This window comes from Orycteropus afer, unplaced genomic scaffold (assembly GCF_000298275.1).
Source record: "Orycteropus afer afer isolate SDZICR_OR568_19922 unplaced genomic scaffold, OryAfe1.0 scaffold00541, whole genome shotgun sequence".
Classification (NCBI taxonomy): domain Eukaryota; kingdom Metazoa; phylum Chordata; class Mammalia; order Tubulidentata; family Orycteropodidae; genus Orycteropus; species Orycteropus afer.
The window spans coordinates 271,672-288,596 of NW_006922128.1; the positions used below are offsets into that span (position 1 = coordinate 271,672).

At 49.2% G+C, this 16,925-nt stretch overlaps 1 protein-coding gene across 1 annotated transcript in view; it reads left to right on the plus strand.

Moving 5' to 3' along the window:
* Positions 1-16,925, plus strand: part of PLEKHG4B (pleckstrin homology and RhoGEF domain containing G4B) — an 85,986-nt gene that overhangs the window by 23,259 nt on the left and 45,802 nt on the right. The window contains 3 exon segments of the mRNA XM_042782953.1: positions 285-464; positions 540-663; positions 8,616-8,709. Coding sequence (XP_042638887.1) covers positions 285-464; positions 540-663; positions 8,616-8,709 — 398 coding nt within the window.

The following is a 16,925-nucleotide window of genomic DNA, read 5'->3' on the forward strand; positions in this document are numbered from 1 at the left end:
GGTTCATGGGCAGCCCCGTGTCCGAGCCCCCATGGACTTGGTGTTTGCATGGAAGCCCCTCCATGTGACAGGACGGAAACACCCGGCGTTAAGCGCCTGTTCTATCTTCCAGGATCGCACCTGTGCTGTAAGGTGTGGCTGTGTGCACGCTCCCGAAACAGGACAGGTCTCTCTCCGGGTTCTCCTGGGCCCTGTTCTCGTCACATTGGTGTGCTTCCTTAGCAGTGAGCTCAGCACTGCACAGACCCCAGCAAGGGCCCCTCTGACCTGCCTCTCTCCTCTAGCCTCAGCCGGTGTCTACTCGGACAGCAGCACCTCCTGGGGACCGGTGCCTGGCGCCTTCTCTGACCAGCCGCCCAAGCCACTGTGCCCTAGAGGCCCGAGAGACGCAGAGCTTGGGGCGCCCAGCCAGGTGCTGGGTGTTAGCCCAGCACTGCTGCAGTTGGGGGCTATGACCCTCCCGGGTAAGTGACACGGTGCTGCGTGGACTCCCAACACCTGGGCCCAGCCCCACTAACGACGGCCCTCTGTCCCCGCAGGGACCCGGGACCGCGGTGGCCGGGCCGTGGTGCAGGTGTGCACGGGAGGCCCGCTCTGGGCCGGGGAGCATGCCTCCAGCACCGAGCTGACCCGCCTCCTGATGTGCCTGTGCAGCATCCCCAGGTGGGGCCCGGGCCGCTCCCGGCTCACACCTGTATGTGTGGGGCTCCCTCCTCCCTGGGCGGCGGTGGGGTCAGGAGCCGCGGCCGGGACAGCCCACGTGAACAGGTCCTCTGCCAGGTGGGAGTCTCCCCACTGTGAGCACAGGCGCCCCTCTGACCGACGGGGCCTCTCTGCTGACTTAGAATTGTGGCTGTGGCAACAGATTTTTCCATTCCGACCCTCTGCCCCCCACCTTGTCCCTCTCCTCCCACAGGCAGAAGCTGCACTCACTCTTCTGTCCTCCAGGTCTCCTGGGGAGTGGGGGTCTGCCAGCTCAGGCTGCCCTCCCTGTCCGGTCCCCTCTTGCACTCTTGGTTCCCTCCTCATGTTGTCCCCCTCTCAGGTGGTGCCCCCTCCTCAGGTTGTCCCCCACCTCAGGTCATTCGCTCCACCATGGGTCGTAACCCCCACCTTGGGTCGTATCCCCTCCTTGGGTGGTCCCCCACCATGGGTTGTCTGCCCCTCAGGTCATCCCCCCTCAGGTCATCCCCCCTTGGACCATTCCCCCCACAGGTCGTCCTCCACCTCAGATCATCTCCCCCACCCTGGGTTGTCCCCTCACCATGGGTCGTTCCCCCTCCCTCAGGTCGTCCACCCCACCATGGGTCAGCCCCCCCTTGGGTTGTCCTCCTCTGCCACCCTTGATTGGACAGCTCTGCGTTACCTAGTCATCATTTTAATGCGTTGATTACAAGTTTGTACTTTACACTCCTGCTTATTCTAAAAACAACTTGATATAGCCTTGGAGGAAAACGCAAGCTGGCATGGCAGGGTGTTCAGAATCAAATGTGAAGAGACCATACAGAGAAATGTGCTATGTGGGGCAGGACCGGAGAGTGTTTGTGTGGTGCCCTCATTTCTGCTCACCTCAACCTGAGATGAGGCTGACATGCCCTTGCGTCCTGAGGATGAAAGGTGTCACCTGGGTCCTGTGGAGGACACAGTGTCCCTACAGCCCACTCCAGAGGCAGGTGGCTGGATGACCTCCCAGGCTGTGGTTTCGGGTGCTCCCATGGTCCCAGGACAGAAGCAGGATCACTGATTCGAGGAAGGTTAAAGCTGTCGTTGGGCCTCTTCACCCAGCAGATACAAATGGAGCCCTTGGTCAGACGGCCCAGATTCAGTCCAGGCTTGGCCCTCCATGGATGGGGTAGGACGTGGGCCTCACTAGGCTGGTCCATGGTGGTAACAGTGTCTCAAAGTGTGTTAAAACTTAGTCTGAGCAGTGGAAGGTGCCAACCCTTGATTTATGTGAGGCCTGGAGCACTGTGGTACATGATACACCATCATGAGATGTGATCTCATGTGGAGACGTATTACATGATACATCATCATGTGATGTGATCTTGTGTGGGGACATATTACATGATGCACCGAGACATGATGTAATCTCATGTGGGCACGTATTACATGATACACTGAAACATGATGTGATCTCACATGAGGATGTATTACATGATACACTGAGAGATGATGTGATCTCGTGTGAGGACATATTACATGATACGCCGTCACATCACTGGTCTGGTGTTCTTTGCAGCGATTCAGCTTTCTACTGAAATTTCTTCTGAAACAGCATAGATGGGATCAATGCAGGAACATTGAGACAGAAGCAGAGTCATGATGTTCTCTCCCCTCCTTCCCCAGATGTGCTTCCCAGTTATGTGGCAGGGACTGCTTTTGCTGCCTGAAGTGAGCCTGGGATTTCAAAATTTTCTATCAGCACAAGACCAATGAAACCACTCTGGACAAATACATTTCATCTATGCTTTAGTTTGCACTTTATAAGTCCTGGTCTAGAATAACGACATATTCTGTTTTCCAAAAGTGTTCTTTTATGGAAGTTCTGTAGAACTAACCTGGTGGGGCATGCCTCAAAATGGGAAGAAACAGCTGCGAACATCCATTAATAATCGGAACATGGAATGTACAAAGTATGAATCTAGGAAAATTGGAAATTGTCAGAAATGAAATGGTACATATACAGATCAATATCCTAGGCATTAGTGAGCTGCAGTGGACTAGTATTGACCATTGTGAATCAAATAGTCATATACTCTACTATACCCAGAATGACAAATTGAAGAGGAATGGTGTGGTATTCATTGTCACAAAGAATGTTTCAAGATCCATCCCGAAGTACCATGCTGTCTGTGATATGATAATGTCCATACGCCACTAGGAAGACCAGTTAATACTATTATTACTCAAATTTATACACCAACCACCAAAGCCAAAGATGAAGAAATTGAAGATTTTTTGCCAACTTCTGCAGTCTAAAGTTGACTAAACATGCAGTCAAGATATATTCTCACCGGTGATTGGAATGTGCAAGTTGGAAACAAAGAAGAATCATGGGTAGTTGAAAAATATGGTCTTGGTGATAGAAATGACACTGGAGGTCACATGGTAGAATTTTGCAAGACCAATGATTTATTCATTGCAAAGACCTTTTTTCAACAATATAAGTGGCAGCTATACACGTAGACCTTGCCAGACGGAATACACATAGACCTTGCCAGATGGAATACACAGGAATCAGATTGACTACATCTGTGGAAGGAGGTGATGGAGAAACTCAATATCTTCAGCCAAAATAAGACCAGAAGCTGATGTGGAACAGACCATCAACTGCTCATATGCAAGTTCCAGTTGAAGCTGAAGAAAATTAAAACAAGTCCAGGAGAACCAAAATATGACCTTGATTATATCTCACCCGACTTTAGAGACCATCTAAAGGTGTGCTGCATTGAACACCAATGAGCAAGACAAGACAAGTTGTAGGATGACAAAGACTATCATCCATGAAGAAAGCAAAAGGTCATTAAAGAGCCAGGAAAAGAAGAAAAGACCAATATGGATGGCAGAAGAGGATCTGAAACTTGTTCTTGAATGAAAATTAGCTAAAGCAAATGGAAGAAATGATGATATAAAAGAGCTGAGCAGATTTCAAAGGCAGCTCAAGAAGACAAAGTAAAGTATTAGAACGAAATGTGCAAAGACCTGGAGTTAGAAAGCCAAAAGGAAAGAACACACTTGGCATTTCTCAAGCTGAAAGAACTGAAGAAAAAATTCAAGCCTCAAGTTGCAATATTGAAAGATTCTATGGGCAAAATATTGAAGCTATAGGAAACATCAAAAGAAGATGGAAGGAATACGCAGAGTCACTGCACCAAAAATGATCGATTGATCTTCAACTATTTTAGGAGGTAGCATATGACTGAGAACAAATAGCATTGAAGGAAGAAGTCCAAGCTGCATTAAAGAATTGGCAAAAACAAAGCTCCAGGAATTGATGGAATATACATTGAGATGTTTCAACAAACGGATGCCATGCTGGAGGCACTCACTTGGCTATGCCAAGAAATTTGGAAGAGAACGACCTGGCCACCTGACTGGAAGAGATCCGTATTTGTACCCATTCCAAAGAAAGGTGACCCCACAGAATGTGGAAATTATTGAACAAGATCATTAATACCACATTCAAGTAAGATTTTGCTGAAGACAATTAAAAAATGGTTGCAGCATGTTCTGGTTACCTAGTGGTGCTCTGACAGGAAGATACCACAAATGCGATGGCTTGAACAAACAGGAGTTTGGAGTTTGGAGTTTGGAGGCTTTAAGTCTGAGTTCAAAGTGCCAGGCCCTAGGGGCTGGGTGAAAGCCTCTCAATCTTGGGCTTCACCTCTGCCTCTTGCTCCCACCCCATTGGAGCTAGAGGCTTTTCTTCACTCAGACAGCTGCTGGCTGCTGAGACTAACAGGCCCAAGGTCAACAAATAAAACAGCACAGTCTTGTTGTTACCAAACCACATAGCAGGCCATTAATTTAAATCTGTTGTAAGTCCCAAGATTGGGAGAGCATGGCAGGCTGCTGAACAACGACACAGCTACATGCAGGGTTCAAGAGTGCCATAAGCTGGAGACCATTCCCAAAGCTGCTTCTTATATATGAGAAGCAGACCACATACCCAACAACAGCTACTCAGCTGCTTCTGGTAGATCCCACCATGGAGTTGATTGCCAGTCTCATCATGGGAATCCAGCTGGCCAGCCATTCAACCAGGCACACAATCTTCACCACACAGCAGTACATTAACAGGAATGTCAGAAATGCAAGCTGAACTCAGGATGTGGAACGAGGGATATCATTGCTGATGTCAGATGGATCTTGGCTGAAAGCAAATACCAGAAAGATGTTTGTCTGTGTTTTATGACTATACAAAGGCATTTGACTGTGTGAATCATAAATTATGAATAACATTGCAAATAATGGGAATTCCAGAACACTTAATTATGCTTATGAGGAACCTGTACATAGACCAGGAGGCTGTCGTTCGAACAGAACAAGGAGACACTGCATGGTTTAAAATCAGGAAGAATGTCCTTCAGGGTTGTATCTTTTCACAGTATTTATTCATTCTGTATGCTGAGCAAATAATCAGGGAAGCTGGACTATATGAAGAAGAATGCAGCATCAGGATTGGAGGAATATCCACAGATGACACAACTTTGCTTGCTGAAAGTGAAGATGACTTGAAGCACTTACTGATGAAGGTCAAAGTATTACACCTCAACAAAAAGAAAAAAAAAAAAATCCTCACAACTAGACCAATAAGCAACATCACAATAAATAGAGAAAAGATTGATATCATCAGGGATTTCAGTTTACTTGGATCCACAGTCAACACCCATGGAAGCAGCAGGCAAGAAATGAAATGTATTGCACTGGGCAAATCTGCTGCAAAGGACCTCTTTAAAGTGTTAAGGAGCAAAGATGTCTCTTTGAAGACTAAGGTGTTGCCGATCCAAGCTATGGTATTTTCGATTGCCTCATATGCCCGAGAAAGGCCTGGCCTGGAAGAGCATCCGCAGTGTGTCTTGTTAACAGTTACCACAGCTATGTTAGGAGGAGCCCTACTCCCTGCATACCTGTAAGCCTGCCTTAAAAATGGACTACCATCAAAGCCTTAGGTACAAATACGTATCAAGTCTCCAAATCACCCACCTGAGTCCTGCCTAGTGCAGGAATCCACCCACTGTTTGTTCACCCATCTCCATACACTCATCCTCTATTCGTCCTTTGTCCATCCATCCACTGTCCATCTATTCTCTATCCATTCATACATCCTTCATCCATGCAACCGTCCTCCCTTCAACTATCCAACTAACCATCCATCCATCCACCCCCCAACCCCATCCTTCATCCATCCACTCATTTCCATCCATCTACCCATTCATCCATCCTCTAGCCTCCTTCCAGCCACCCTCCATCTATCCTCCCTAACCCTAACCCAACCATTCATCCATTCATCCATCTTCCATCCATCTACCCATTTTCATCTTCCATCCATCCATCCATCAACCACTCATCTTCTATCCATCCAACCTCCACTCATCCGTCCATTCTCCATCCAATCCCCTCATCCATTTATCCATCAGTCTGTCCATCCAAAGGAGAATAGAATGTGGTGCCTGCTCTCAAGGTAGACACATGTTGTTAGGTGTCGTCAAGTTGTCTCCAACTCAGTGACCGTATGCACAGCAGAACAAAAAACTACCCGGTCTTGTGCCAGCCTCACAATCCTTGCTATACATACTAAGCCCATCGTTGCAGCCACTGTGTCTATCCATCTCGTTGAGGGCTTTCCCCTTCTTCGTTGACTCCTCAGGTCAACACATACATAGACACATATGTTGTTATGTGTCGTTGAGTTGAACCTGATTCATAGCAACCACTCCTTGGGTTTCTAAGGTGTTATCACTACGGAAGTAGATCGCCCAACCTTCCTTCTAAGGAGTAGCTCGTGGGTTTGAACTGCCAGCCTTCTTGTTAGCAGTCAAGTACCTTAGGCACTACACTACCAGAACTCCTTAATAGACCTAAATTATTGTAGCTCCCAGTGTCAGACAAGTCCACAGTACTGGGGAAGGAGCCACAGCTTGGCTAGGCAGGCTGGGGACTTTTCACAGACAGGCTCCTGGTCTACTCCTTGAAGAAAACAAGAGAAGGGCTTTCTGGGTAGAAGGCCTAGCACTCACAAAGCCCAGAACTGATGTGACATTCTCCACTGGAGGTGGAACTGAGAGTGGACAAGACCAGGAGATGCTGCGAAGGGAGCATGCCCTTTGGCTGGAAGACCATGCTGACTGTGGTATCCGAGTGGATGGAGGGACCAGATGGGGGCAGGAGACCTAGGATTCTGAGGGAAGAACAGCACAGTGTCCTCAGGTGAGGAAAGGACCTCAAGGGATGAAGCCAGGAACGTGGTGGCTGAGGGGTTCATTTGGCCAGTTCCACTGGGCAGGGAAATGGAAACCCAAGAAGAGAAGTAGGTGTGGCCTGGGGCTCACACTGAGTGGCAGTAATGAGCATCTGCTCTCAGTGGGTCTGAGGAGAGGTGGGCTGCTCACTCTGCTGCCTCTTCAGCAAAGCCGCCGGTGGATCAGATGGATAACGAAGGACAGGCCCATCACTAGACAGTGGCCAGCAATGCTGCAAGACACGTCTGGCCATCTCCACACGGCAGCTCCTCATGTTTGGAGGAGATGGTCTTACTGGGTTCTCGGAAGCAGGCCCTGAGTCATGGACACAATGGCTGGTGTCATGCCAGAGGTGAAGGAGGAGCACCAGGGTTGGGTCGTCGGGGCAGGGCAGGCATGGTCCAGGGAGCATCATCTACCTCACTACTGTCGGTTGCTGGAGCCTGATCACACAGGGACCTTCACTGCCACTGGTCGCTGGAGCCCGATCCTGCAGGGACCCTAGGACCAAGGTGGACACCAGCCTAAGGAGATGGTGACTTGTGCCCCAGGTCTGACCCTCCTGTGGACTCCATACCCTTCCAGCTGCTGGATAGCGGGCTCAGCAACCAGAGAAAGCCCCGGAGCAAAGACCTGGGCCGGGAGCTTCCAGGGAGATGGAGGGAGGCAGTGTGTACCTCATCAGCCCTCTGCTGTCTTTGGTCGTCTCTTCTGAGCAGCCAATATCCCAGGCATCAACTTTTATTTCTAGAAACAATTTGTTGTCCCCAATACATTAGTCTCTTCCCATTTTTTGAAACATTCTTTAAAAGTTACCCCCCAGTGCTGACTCCTGTCCAACTGCAGCAGCACACAAGGACATCCACCACAGCAACCAGGACACAGAGGCCACCAGTGCATCTGCGGCTCTAGGGATCGAATGGCTTGATTCCATCCCAGCTCATTGTGCGTGTGTCCAGTTTAGGATGGGTATCTGGAAATGCAGCTTGATTGCAATATTAATTAGTCGTGAATGCTAAGCCAAGAACTTTCCAAGGAAGATGAGAACTTGAGTAAATGAATCTATCTGGTCACTCTAGCCTATCACTTTTGTCCCATTTAAATCAGAGCAGAAGCTTCCCATCATGGTTGGAGTCGAGGCAAAGCTTGTAAAGGGGCTTTCGGGAAGGTGTTTTGCAGTCCCATGTTACCTCTGGAGATAGTAGGCCAAATGGTGGGTCTTGGCCTCCATTTGGGAAACAGGCACCCATTTCTCTTCCTGCCCCCATCAGAATGAACGTCCATGCTTGTGATGCTCATGTTAAAACCAGAGACACAAGGTGGTACCAGGATGCTTGGGGCCTTTGCTTCCTTGGTGTGGGAGGAGTGAGAAGGGCTGTTTTGTGCTTGCCTGATGTGTCTGTGGCATCAGAGGGGGCACCCCAGAAATGCCCTTAGGACCCCCAGCTTTAAGCCTGGGGACACCACTGATGAGGTTAGTTGGGTCCCCATAAACAGTAAACAATGAGGAGGACCAACCTGGGCAGAGGCAGGGAGCCCAGCTGCAGAGGCAGAGGGGCCTTGGTGGTCACTTCTTGTGCTTAGGGGTGGGGGACCAGTTCCAGAAGGCCTAAACTGCAGCACTCATGGCCACTGTATCTCTCTCTGCAGGAAGGAGGTGCGGGACCTGGGGCTGGTCATCCTGGTGGATGCGCGGAAGGGTCTGGTCGTCCCTGCTCTCTCCCAGGCCCTTGCAGCACTGCAGGTGAGGGTTCTGGCTGTGCGGGGATGGGGGTGCTCTGAGGGTTAGCATGGGGTGTGGGTGGGTGATGGCCTTGTGGTTAAAGGGGGAAAGAGAAGCAAGAGAGCCTGCTGCCAGCCGGTGCATAGTCCCTGCTCTCCCCAGGGGCCAGGCAGGGCCATTGAGCTAAAGAGCATCTGTCTATCTGCCCTCTGGGCCACGTAGGAGGCTGTATTTGGCGTAGCCTTGAAGCTGGCTAAGACTACCCTTGCAGGTGCTATGATCTCATTATCTGTCTGAATAAATTGGGATATGAGGGCATGTATACCCCTCAGACAGGACAGAGGTGTGGACAGGAGGGCTAAATTCATTGTAAGGGACAGGGCCCTGGACCCCTTGGCTGCTGACTGAGTCCTGGCTTCCAGGGGCCATGTGAGTTCTGGTCCCCATCAGACATATGTGCACAGACCCTGGGGTCCAGGGTCTCCGTTGGGTCCAGGGTGTCCATGGAGGTCTGGGATCTCTGCGGGGCCTTGGGTTTCTGTGGGACCTGGTGCCTCAGCTCCCTCCCTGAAAGCCCAGGAAGACTTGGGTGCCCCTCCTGCTGCCATCCCATTGAGGCTACAGTCCATTTCCTCTTCTCTGTCTTTACTGAAGGTATAGGGCAGGACCCTCATGTTGAGGTCACCAAACGAAGTATTTTGGGCAAGAAAAGACTTAGGTGGTATCATGGATTGAATTATGTCCCCAGAAAGTATGTGTCAACCTGGCTGGGCCTTGATTCTCAAGGGTTTGGCAGTTATGTAAATGATGTAATCATCCCCCATGATGCGATCTGATATGATCAGCCACTCATTTGTAAGAGGATTAGGGTGGACTGTGACACCATTACTCAGGTCACAGCCCGGATCCAATGTAAGGGGAGTTTCCCTGGGGTAGGACCTGTGTCACCTTTTATCTTAAAAAAGATAGAAGGAGAGAGAAGCAACTACCACCAAGAAAGAAGAGCTGCAGTGGAGCACATCCATTGGACCTGGGGTCCTGGTGCTGAGAACCTAGACCCAGGGGAAGATTGATGCCAAGACACATGGAGATCTCCAAGGGACACGAGATCTCCAAGGGACACTGGGCCCACAGATACTAAAAGGAGACAAGGACTTCTCCCCAGAGACTTCCTATAGCTGGTGCTATGAATTTGGGCTTCCAGCCCCTAAACTGTGAGAATACATTTCTGTTTGTTAAAGCCATCCACTTGTAGTATTTGTATTGTAGCAGCACTAGAGAACTAAGACAGATTTTGGAACCAGGAGAGGGGTGTTGATCTAACAGATATTTAAACTGTGGAAGTAGTTTTAGGATTGGTTAATGGGTAGAGGCTGGAAGAGTTTTAAAGTGCCTAGTAGTAAAAGCCTAGAATGCCTTGAAGTAACTGTTGGTGGAATTATGGACGTCACAGGCGATCCTGGAGAGGACTCAGAAGGAGGTAAGGAGAGTGGTACCACTGGAGACAATGCAGACAGCAAAAAGTAGTGGCAGAGAAATGGCAGCAGGAGAACCAGGGGACTGGTGTGAGACAGCACAGGAAACAACCCATAGAGCGAGAGAGCTGACTGCCTGGGCAGGAGGCTTCCTGTCGGAGTGGGGCTCCTCCAGGCACTTGTCAGTGGAGCTAGGCTTGCTGACCTTGGAGCAAGAGAGCTATGCACCTTTGGACTAACACTTACTGATGGAGGGTGCTTCTAGATGCTTATTAGTAGAGCTGAAGAGCTTTGTACCACTTGCCTGGGCAGCGCAGAGGCTGGGCCAGTCCAAGAGGACCAAGCGACTGGGGCTGGATGGCCAGGTAACCAGGAAGCAGACAACTTGTATTCTAGATTTATAAGTGAAGAGGAGTTTGCCCCAGGATGGAATTAGGACTTGGAATTGATTTAAGACTTTTGGAATGGTATGATGTGATAAAAAGAACATGAATTTTGGGGGGCAAAGGGTAGAATGCCATGGATTGAATTGTGTCCCATAAAAGTGTGTCATCTTGGTGGGCCCATGACTGTCAGTGGTCTGGCAGTTATGTAATGATGTAATCATCCCTCATTACGTGATCTGATGTGATCACCCAATCAGCTGGAAGGGGATTAGGGTGGACGTAACACCCTTACTCCCTGATCACAAGATATGAGGGGAGTTTTCCTGGGGTGTGGCCTGCATCACCTGTTATCTTACAAGAGCTAAAAGGAGGTAGCAGAGAAGGAGGGACTTGACTGCCATCAAGAAGAACGAGGAGCTAGGAGCAAAGAACCTCCTAAACCCAGGGGTAGATTGATGCCAAGACACATGGAGACCACAAGGGATGCTGGGCCCACAGATGTGCACAGGAGACAGGGACTTTCCCCCAGAGCCAACAGAGGAAGAAGCCTTCTCCTAGAGCTGGCACCCTGACTTCAGACTTCTAACATCCTGACTGGGAGGGAGTCAACTTCTCTTTACTCTAGCAGCACTAGAGGACTAAGGCAGTGACATGGCAAGATCCAACCCCCAAGTCAACAACAACTTATAGCAATGTGTCCTTGACGCGTTTGTGGAAATGGAAACAACCCCTCCTGGTTTTTGTCTCTAGAAGCAGACAAATGTCCACAACACTGAGTGAAAAGAGTTTGAAAAATGTAACCAGAAGCTTTGACCAAAGCCCTAGAAATCCTTGAACCCATGCTGTCTAGTTTGTTAAAGATGTGCATAAGCCACCACGTCACATAAACCTCCCTGAGGGTGTGGAGGCCCCACAGACCTCAAGGCACATCTGCGGGTCTGGGATCCTGATCGGGACACTGGGCTTGCCCACAACCCACAGCGAGTTTCACATTGCTCCAACATCCGTGCCCATGAGTTCTCAAGCCCGAGCCCACAAGCAGGAGCATGTCGGGCATCCCTCTTGTGTGACCATGACCTTGTCGAAGGCTGTGGAGACCTTGAATCTCCAAGGCCAAGACCAGTAGCCAGGGGACCCCAAGAGCCTGCCCCTGCGCCACCTCTGGCCTCTAGCTCTCTGCTTCCTAGCGTGTCAAATTCTGGATTCTGAGGCAGAGCACAGCCTCAAGCCCCAACACGGGCCACTCTTCCTCCTGGGGACCCTTGACCTCCCTCTTGGGGTAGGGGTACCTGGACAGAGAGATTACCGCCTTTCAGAGGCATCATCACTGGGTGACTTCCCATGAGTCCTTACGGGGGGCAGTACCAGGCCCTCCTGGGGGTGGAGTGGGGGCTGTGTCTGGTCCCTCGCTGAGCAGCCTCGACGACTGTGGGACCCCCTTCTCACCTTCTCTCCTCGTCCTCTGCTTTTCTTACCCTCATGTGTTTCTCCTTTCTCAGCCTGAGCTCCCTGGCTGGCCATGGTGGGGACAGTCCCGGCTCCTGTCCCACCATTATCTGCCGTGCCCTGGGCTTCCTTCTTCTTTCCTCACCAACCCTCGTCAACCCATAGGTCAGAGAACAAATGGTGTTTAGTCAGCTTTGTCATTTGCTGCTCTGGAGATGTTTGGGACAAGGAGGGTATGAAGTTCTTATCTTGGCCAGAGGTCTGGAGGCAACTGACCCAACTGAGAGATCTCAAGTCAACTGACCTGACTGGCCAGGACCCTGGAGAGCATGAATTCCCCACAGCAGGGGGCACGGAGCAAGCCCACTGGGTGAGGGCCCGGAGCCCCACTTTCTCATCGGGCCTTCTGTGGTCAGGTTCCTGCAGGGCAGTGTGCACACTTTCCCCAAAAGTAAAGCACCCCAGAGAGCTCAGACAGCACAGTGCTGTTTCAGGCCAGACTGAGGGGCCAGGGCAGCTTCTAGGGCCAAGACGTATTTATTTTGTTTGTTTTGGTAAAAAACAAACAAACAAACAAAAAAACCAAACTCACTGCCATTGAGTCAGATTCAAATCCTAGCAACCCCTCCTTGGGTTTCTGAGGCGGTACCACTACAGAAGTAGATTGCCCAACCTTCCTTCTGAGCAGTGGTTGGTGGATTTGAACCGCCAGCCTTCTGGTTAGCAGTCAAATGCCTTAGACCCTACGCCACCAGAGCTTTTGGTAGAGGGTCACTGAAAACGAGGAAAATCATCAATGAGATGGATTGACACAATAGCTGCACTACTAGGCTGAGTTAGTGATGGTACTGAAGATGGCATGGGACTGGGCAGAGTTTCTCTCTGTTATACGTAGGTCTCCATGAGTTGGAGCAAACTCCATGGCAACCAACAAGAAGTATTTCCAAAGAATTTGACATCTAAGTCTTGAAGGATGAACAAGAGATGGCTGTGTACAGGAATGATGGATGATGAGAGAAGAGTGTTCAGGGAAAAGGAGTACAAGGCAGAACTGCACACAGACCTAACGCTTTTGAGGAATTGAAAGGAATTGCCTTGAAACTAAGTGAGAGAGCTTTTGTTTTCTGGAGCTCTCGTAGCGTAGTGCCTAAGGCACTTGACTGCTAACTAGAGGCCGGCAGTTCAAACCCACCAGCCACTCCTTGGAAGGAAGGTTGGGCAATCTATTTCCGTAGTGATACCACCTCGGAAACCCAAGGAGGGGTCGCTATGAGTCGGGTCAGACTCGAGGGCAAATAACAACACCCTTGATTTAGGAGCGCTGGTGGTGTACTGCCTAAGGCATATGACTGCTAACCAGAAGGCTGGCGGTTCAAACCCACCAGCCACTCAGAAGGAAGGTTGGGCAATCTACTTCTGTAGTGATACTGCCTCAGAAACCCAAGGAGGGGTCACTATGAGTCAGGTCTGACTCAACAGCAGTGGGTTTGGTTTTAGACCCTTGATTTACCTATTGTTTATTAAACTTCATGCATAGGCAATTGTGGTGCAGGAAATTACGTGGTATGGTCTTCTGGCCATGGTTTTTGTGAATCCCACCAGATGGCTGGGTATTGTTGCTAGGTGCCGTTGAGTAGGCTCCGATTCTTAGTGACACTGCATACCACAGAATGAAACACTGCCCAGTCATGCGCCATCCTCACGGTCCTTGCTAATACTTGAGTCCGTCGTTGCAGCCACTGTGACCAAGATGTATTTTTAAGCGGGACATGGGCTGAGTACCAGGCCAGCTCAGTGAATCTCCGAAAACCGTGAACATGCAGGGGTGGGGGACCTTATGTGGCTAGTGGGTCAGTAGGGCCACGTACCCTCCCAAGACGTCTCTGACCTGTGACCAGGCAGGCAGTCGTTGGGTGAACTGGACATAGCTACGTGCAGACATGAAAGCCGCCCTGCTGACCATCTGGGCTCCTCACTGCACTGCATTACATGCATGTCGTTTGCCCATAAACCAGGCATGTGGAGTCATCACATGCAAGAGATGAAGTTGGGCCCAGACTGTGTACGAGAATTAGGTCAAAATGGATGAGTGGCCTAAGTGTAGGAGCTACAAGTCCAGTCGAGATGATTGTAGCCCATGTGGAAAGTTCACAGGGCTCACTGGCTGCACTTTCCCGTGTTGGGGAGGCCCAGGCCCAGCCCGCCTAGGACACGAGCCCACCAGCTGCCAAGCTGAGCCCTGGGCGAACAGGGCAAAATTAGCCCAGAACCCTGTACTCACCACGCAGTATTCCTCTTTGAAAGAACACCCCTACCCCCTGAGCCATTTTTTCTTACTTGGCTTAATTTCAAACGTGTGCTGAGTGTGGGAGCTTCTGTAACCCCCAAGTGTCAGAGAAAGCAGGAGCTGGGGGCCCAAAATGTCTGCTACAATCTGTGTGTTTTCATCACAGTTGAGTCTTGTCAGGAACCTCGGACTGGTGTTCGAGAGAGGAAGCTCAACTCTGTCCCATTCATGTGGGTGTAATTATGCCCCGAGTTGGCACTGGGACTTGCCCTTGGGTTTTGAGGACTCGGATCGTGCAGGGATGGACCTCAAAGAGAAGGCCACCCATCCTAAAGATGAGGAACCCTTGAGGCCCTGCCTTGGCTTGGGTGCAGTGAACAGCGAGACATGGTCCCAGCACAGGGAGTTGGGCGGACACAGTGTTTCACATTTGGGTTAAACCTAAGGGTTGTGTTTCCCTTTTCAATTTCATTTTTGAGGGATATGTTGTTGTTGTTAGATGCTTTTCAGTCAGTTTTGACTCACAGCAAACCCATGTACAATACGATGAAACACTGCTCGGTCCTGCACCATCCTCATGCTCCTTGCTGTGCTAGAGCCCATCATTGCGGCCACTGTGTCAATCTACCTCATTGAGGGTCTTCCCCTTTTTCCACTGACCCTCCACTTGACCAAGCCTGATACCTTTCTCCAGAGACTGGTCCCTTCTGACAACATGACCAAAGTACAAGAGATGGAGTCTGGCCATTCTCCCTTCCAAGGAGCATTCTAACTGTGCTTCTCCCAAGACATTGGTTCGTTCTGGCAGTCCATGGTACATTAAATATTCTTCATCAATACCCCAATTCAGCGCATCAGTTCTTCTGTGGTCTTCTTCATTGTCCAGCTTGTTTGAGGGATATATAGAAGTAGAATTTTTATTCACAGAGAGCAAAACAATTGTTGTTGTTAGTTGCCATCAAGTCAGCTCCAACTCATGGCAACCCCATGGACAACAGAAAGGAACACTGCCCAGTCCTGCGCCACCCTCACGATCCTTGCTGTACCTGAGCCCATCTTTGCAGCCACTGTGTCAATCCATCTCGTTGAGGGCCATCTCCTTTTTCACTAACCCTCTCCTTTACCAAGCATGATACACTTCTCCAGAGAATGGTCCCTTCTGACAACATGACCAAAGTAGGTGAGATGAAGTCTGGCCATTCTTGCTTCCAAGAAGCATTCCAGCTTTACTTCTTCCAGGACAGATTTGTTAGTTCTTCTGGCAGTCTATGGTACTCGTATTCTTTGCCAACACCACAACTCAAAAGCATCATCTCTTCTTTGATCATCTTTATTCATTGTCCAGCTTTCACATGCATATGAGGCGATTTAAAATACCGTGGTTTGGGTTAGGTGCACCTTAGTCTTCCAAGAGACATCTTTGCTCTTCAGCACCTGGAAGAGGTCTTCTGCAGTAGATTTGCACAGTGCAATACATCTGATTTCTTGACTGCTGCTTCCATTGGTGTTGATTGTGGATCCAAGTAAAATGAAATCCCAAATGACATCAATCTTTTCTCCATTTATTGTGATATTGCTTCTTGGTCCAGTTGTGAGGATTTTTGTTTTCTTTTTGTTGAGGTGTAATGCAATCCCTACTGTAGACTGTAGTCTTTAATCTTCATCAGTAAGTGCTTCAAGTCATCTTCACTTTCAGCAAGTATGGTTGTGTCCTCTGCTGTTAATGAGTCTCCCTCCACTCCTGATGCCATATTCTTCTTTATATAATCTAGCTTCTCGGATTATTTGCTCAGCATACAGAATAAATAAGTATGGTGAAAGGATACAACCCTGACACACTCCTTTCCCAATTTTAAACCATGCAGTATCCCCTTGTTCTGTTCAAACGACAGCCTCCTGGTCTATATACAGGGTCCTCATGAATACAATTAAGTGTTCTGGAATTCCCGTTCTTTCCAGTATTATTCACAATTTATGACCCACACAGTCAAATGCCTTTTCATAGTAAATGAAACACAGATGAACATCTTTCTACTATTCTTTGCCTTCAGCCAAGATCCATCTGACATGAGCAATGATATCCCTCGTTCCACGTCCTCTTCTAAATCCAGCTTGCGTTTCTAGAAGTTCCCAGTCATTACTCTGCTGCAACTGTTTTTGAATTATCTTCGGCAACATTTTACTTGTGTGTGATGTTAATGATCTTGTTCGATAATTTCCACATTCTGTGGGATCACTTTTTTTTGGAATGGGTACAAATGTAGATCTCTTCTAGTCAGTTGGCCAGGTAGTTGTCTTCCAAACTTCTCAGCATAGATGAATAAGTGCCTCCAGTGCAACATTTGTTTGTTGAAACATCTCAGCGGGTGCTCTGTCAGTTCCTGGAGCTTTGTTCTTCAATTCCTTCAGAGCAGCTTTGACGTCTTCCTTCAGCATCATCGGTTCTTAATCATATGCCACCTCCTGAAATGGATGAACATTGACAAATGCTTTTTGGTACAGTGACTCTGTGTATTCCTTCCATCTTCTTTTGTTGTTTCCTGCATCGTTCAATATTTTGTCTATAGAATCCTTCAATATTGCAACTTGAGGGTTGACTTTTTTCTTCAGTTCTTTCAGCTGGAGAAATGCTGAGTGTGTTCT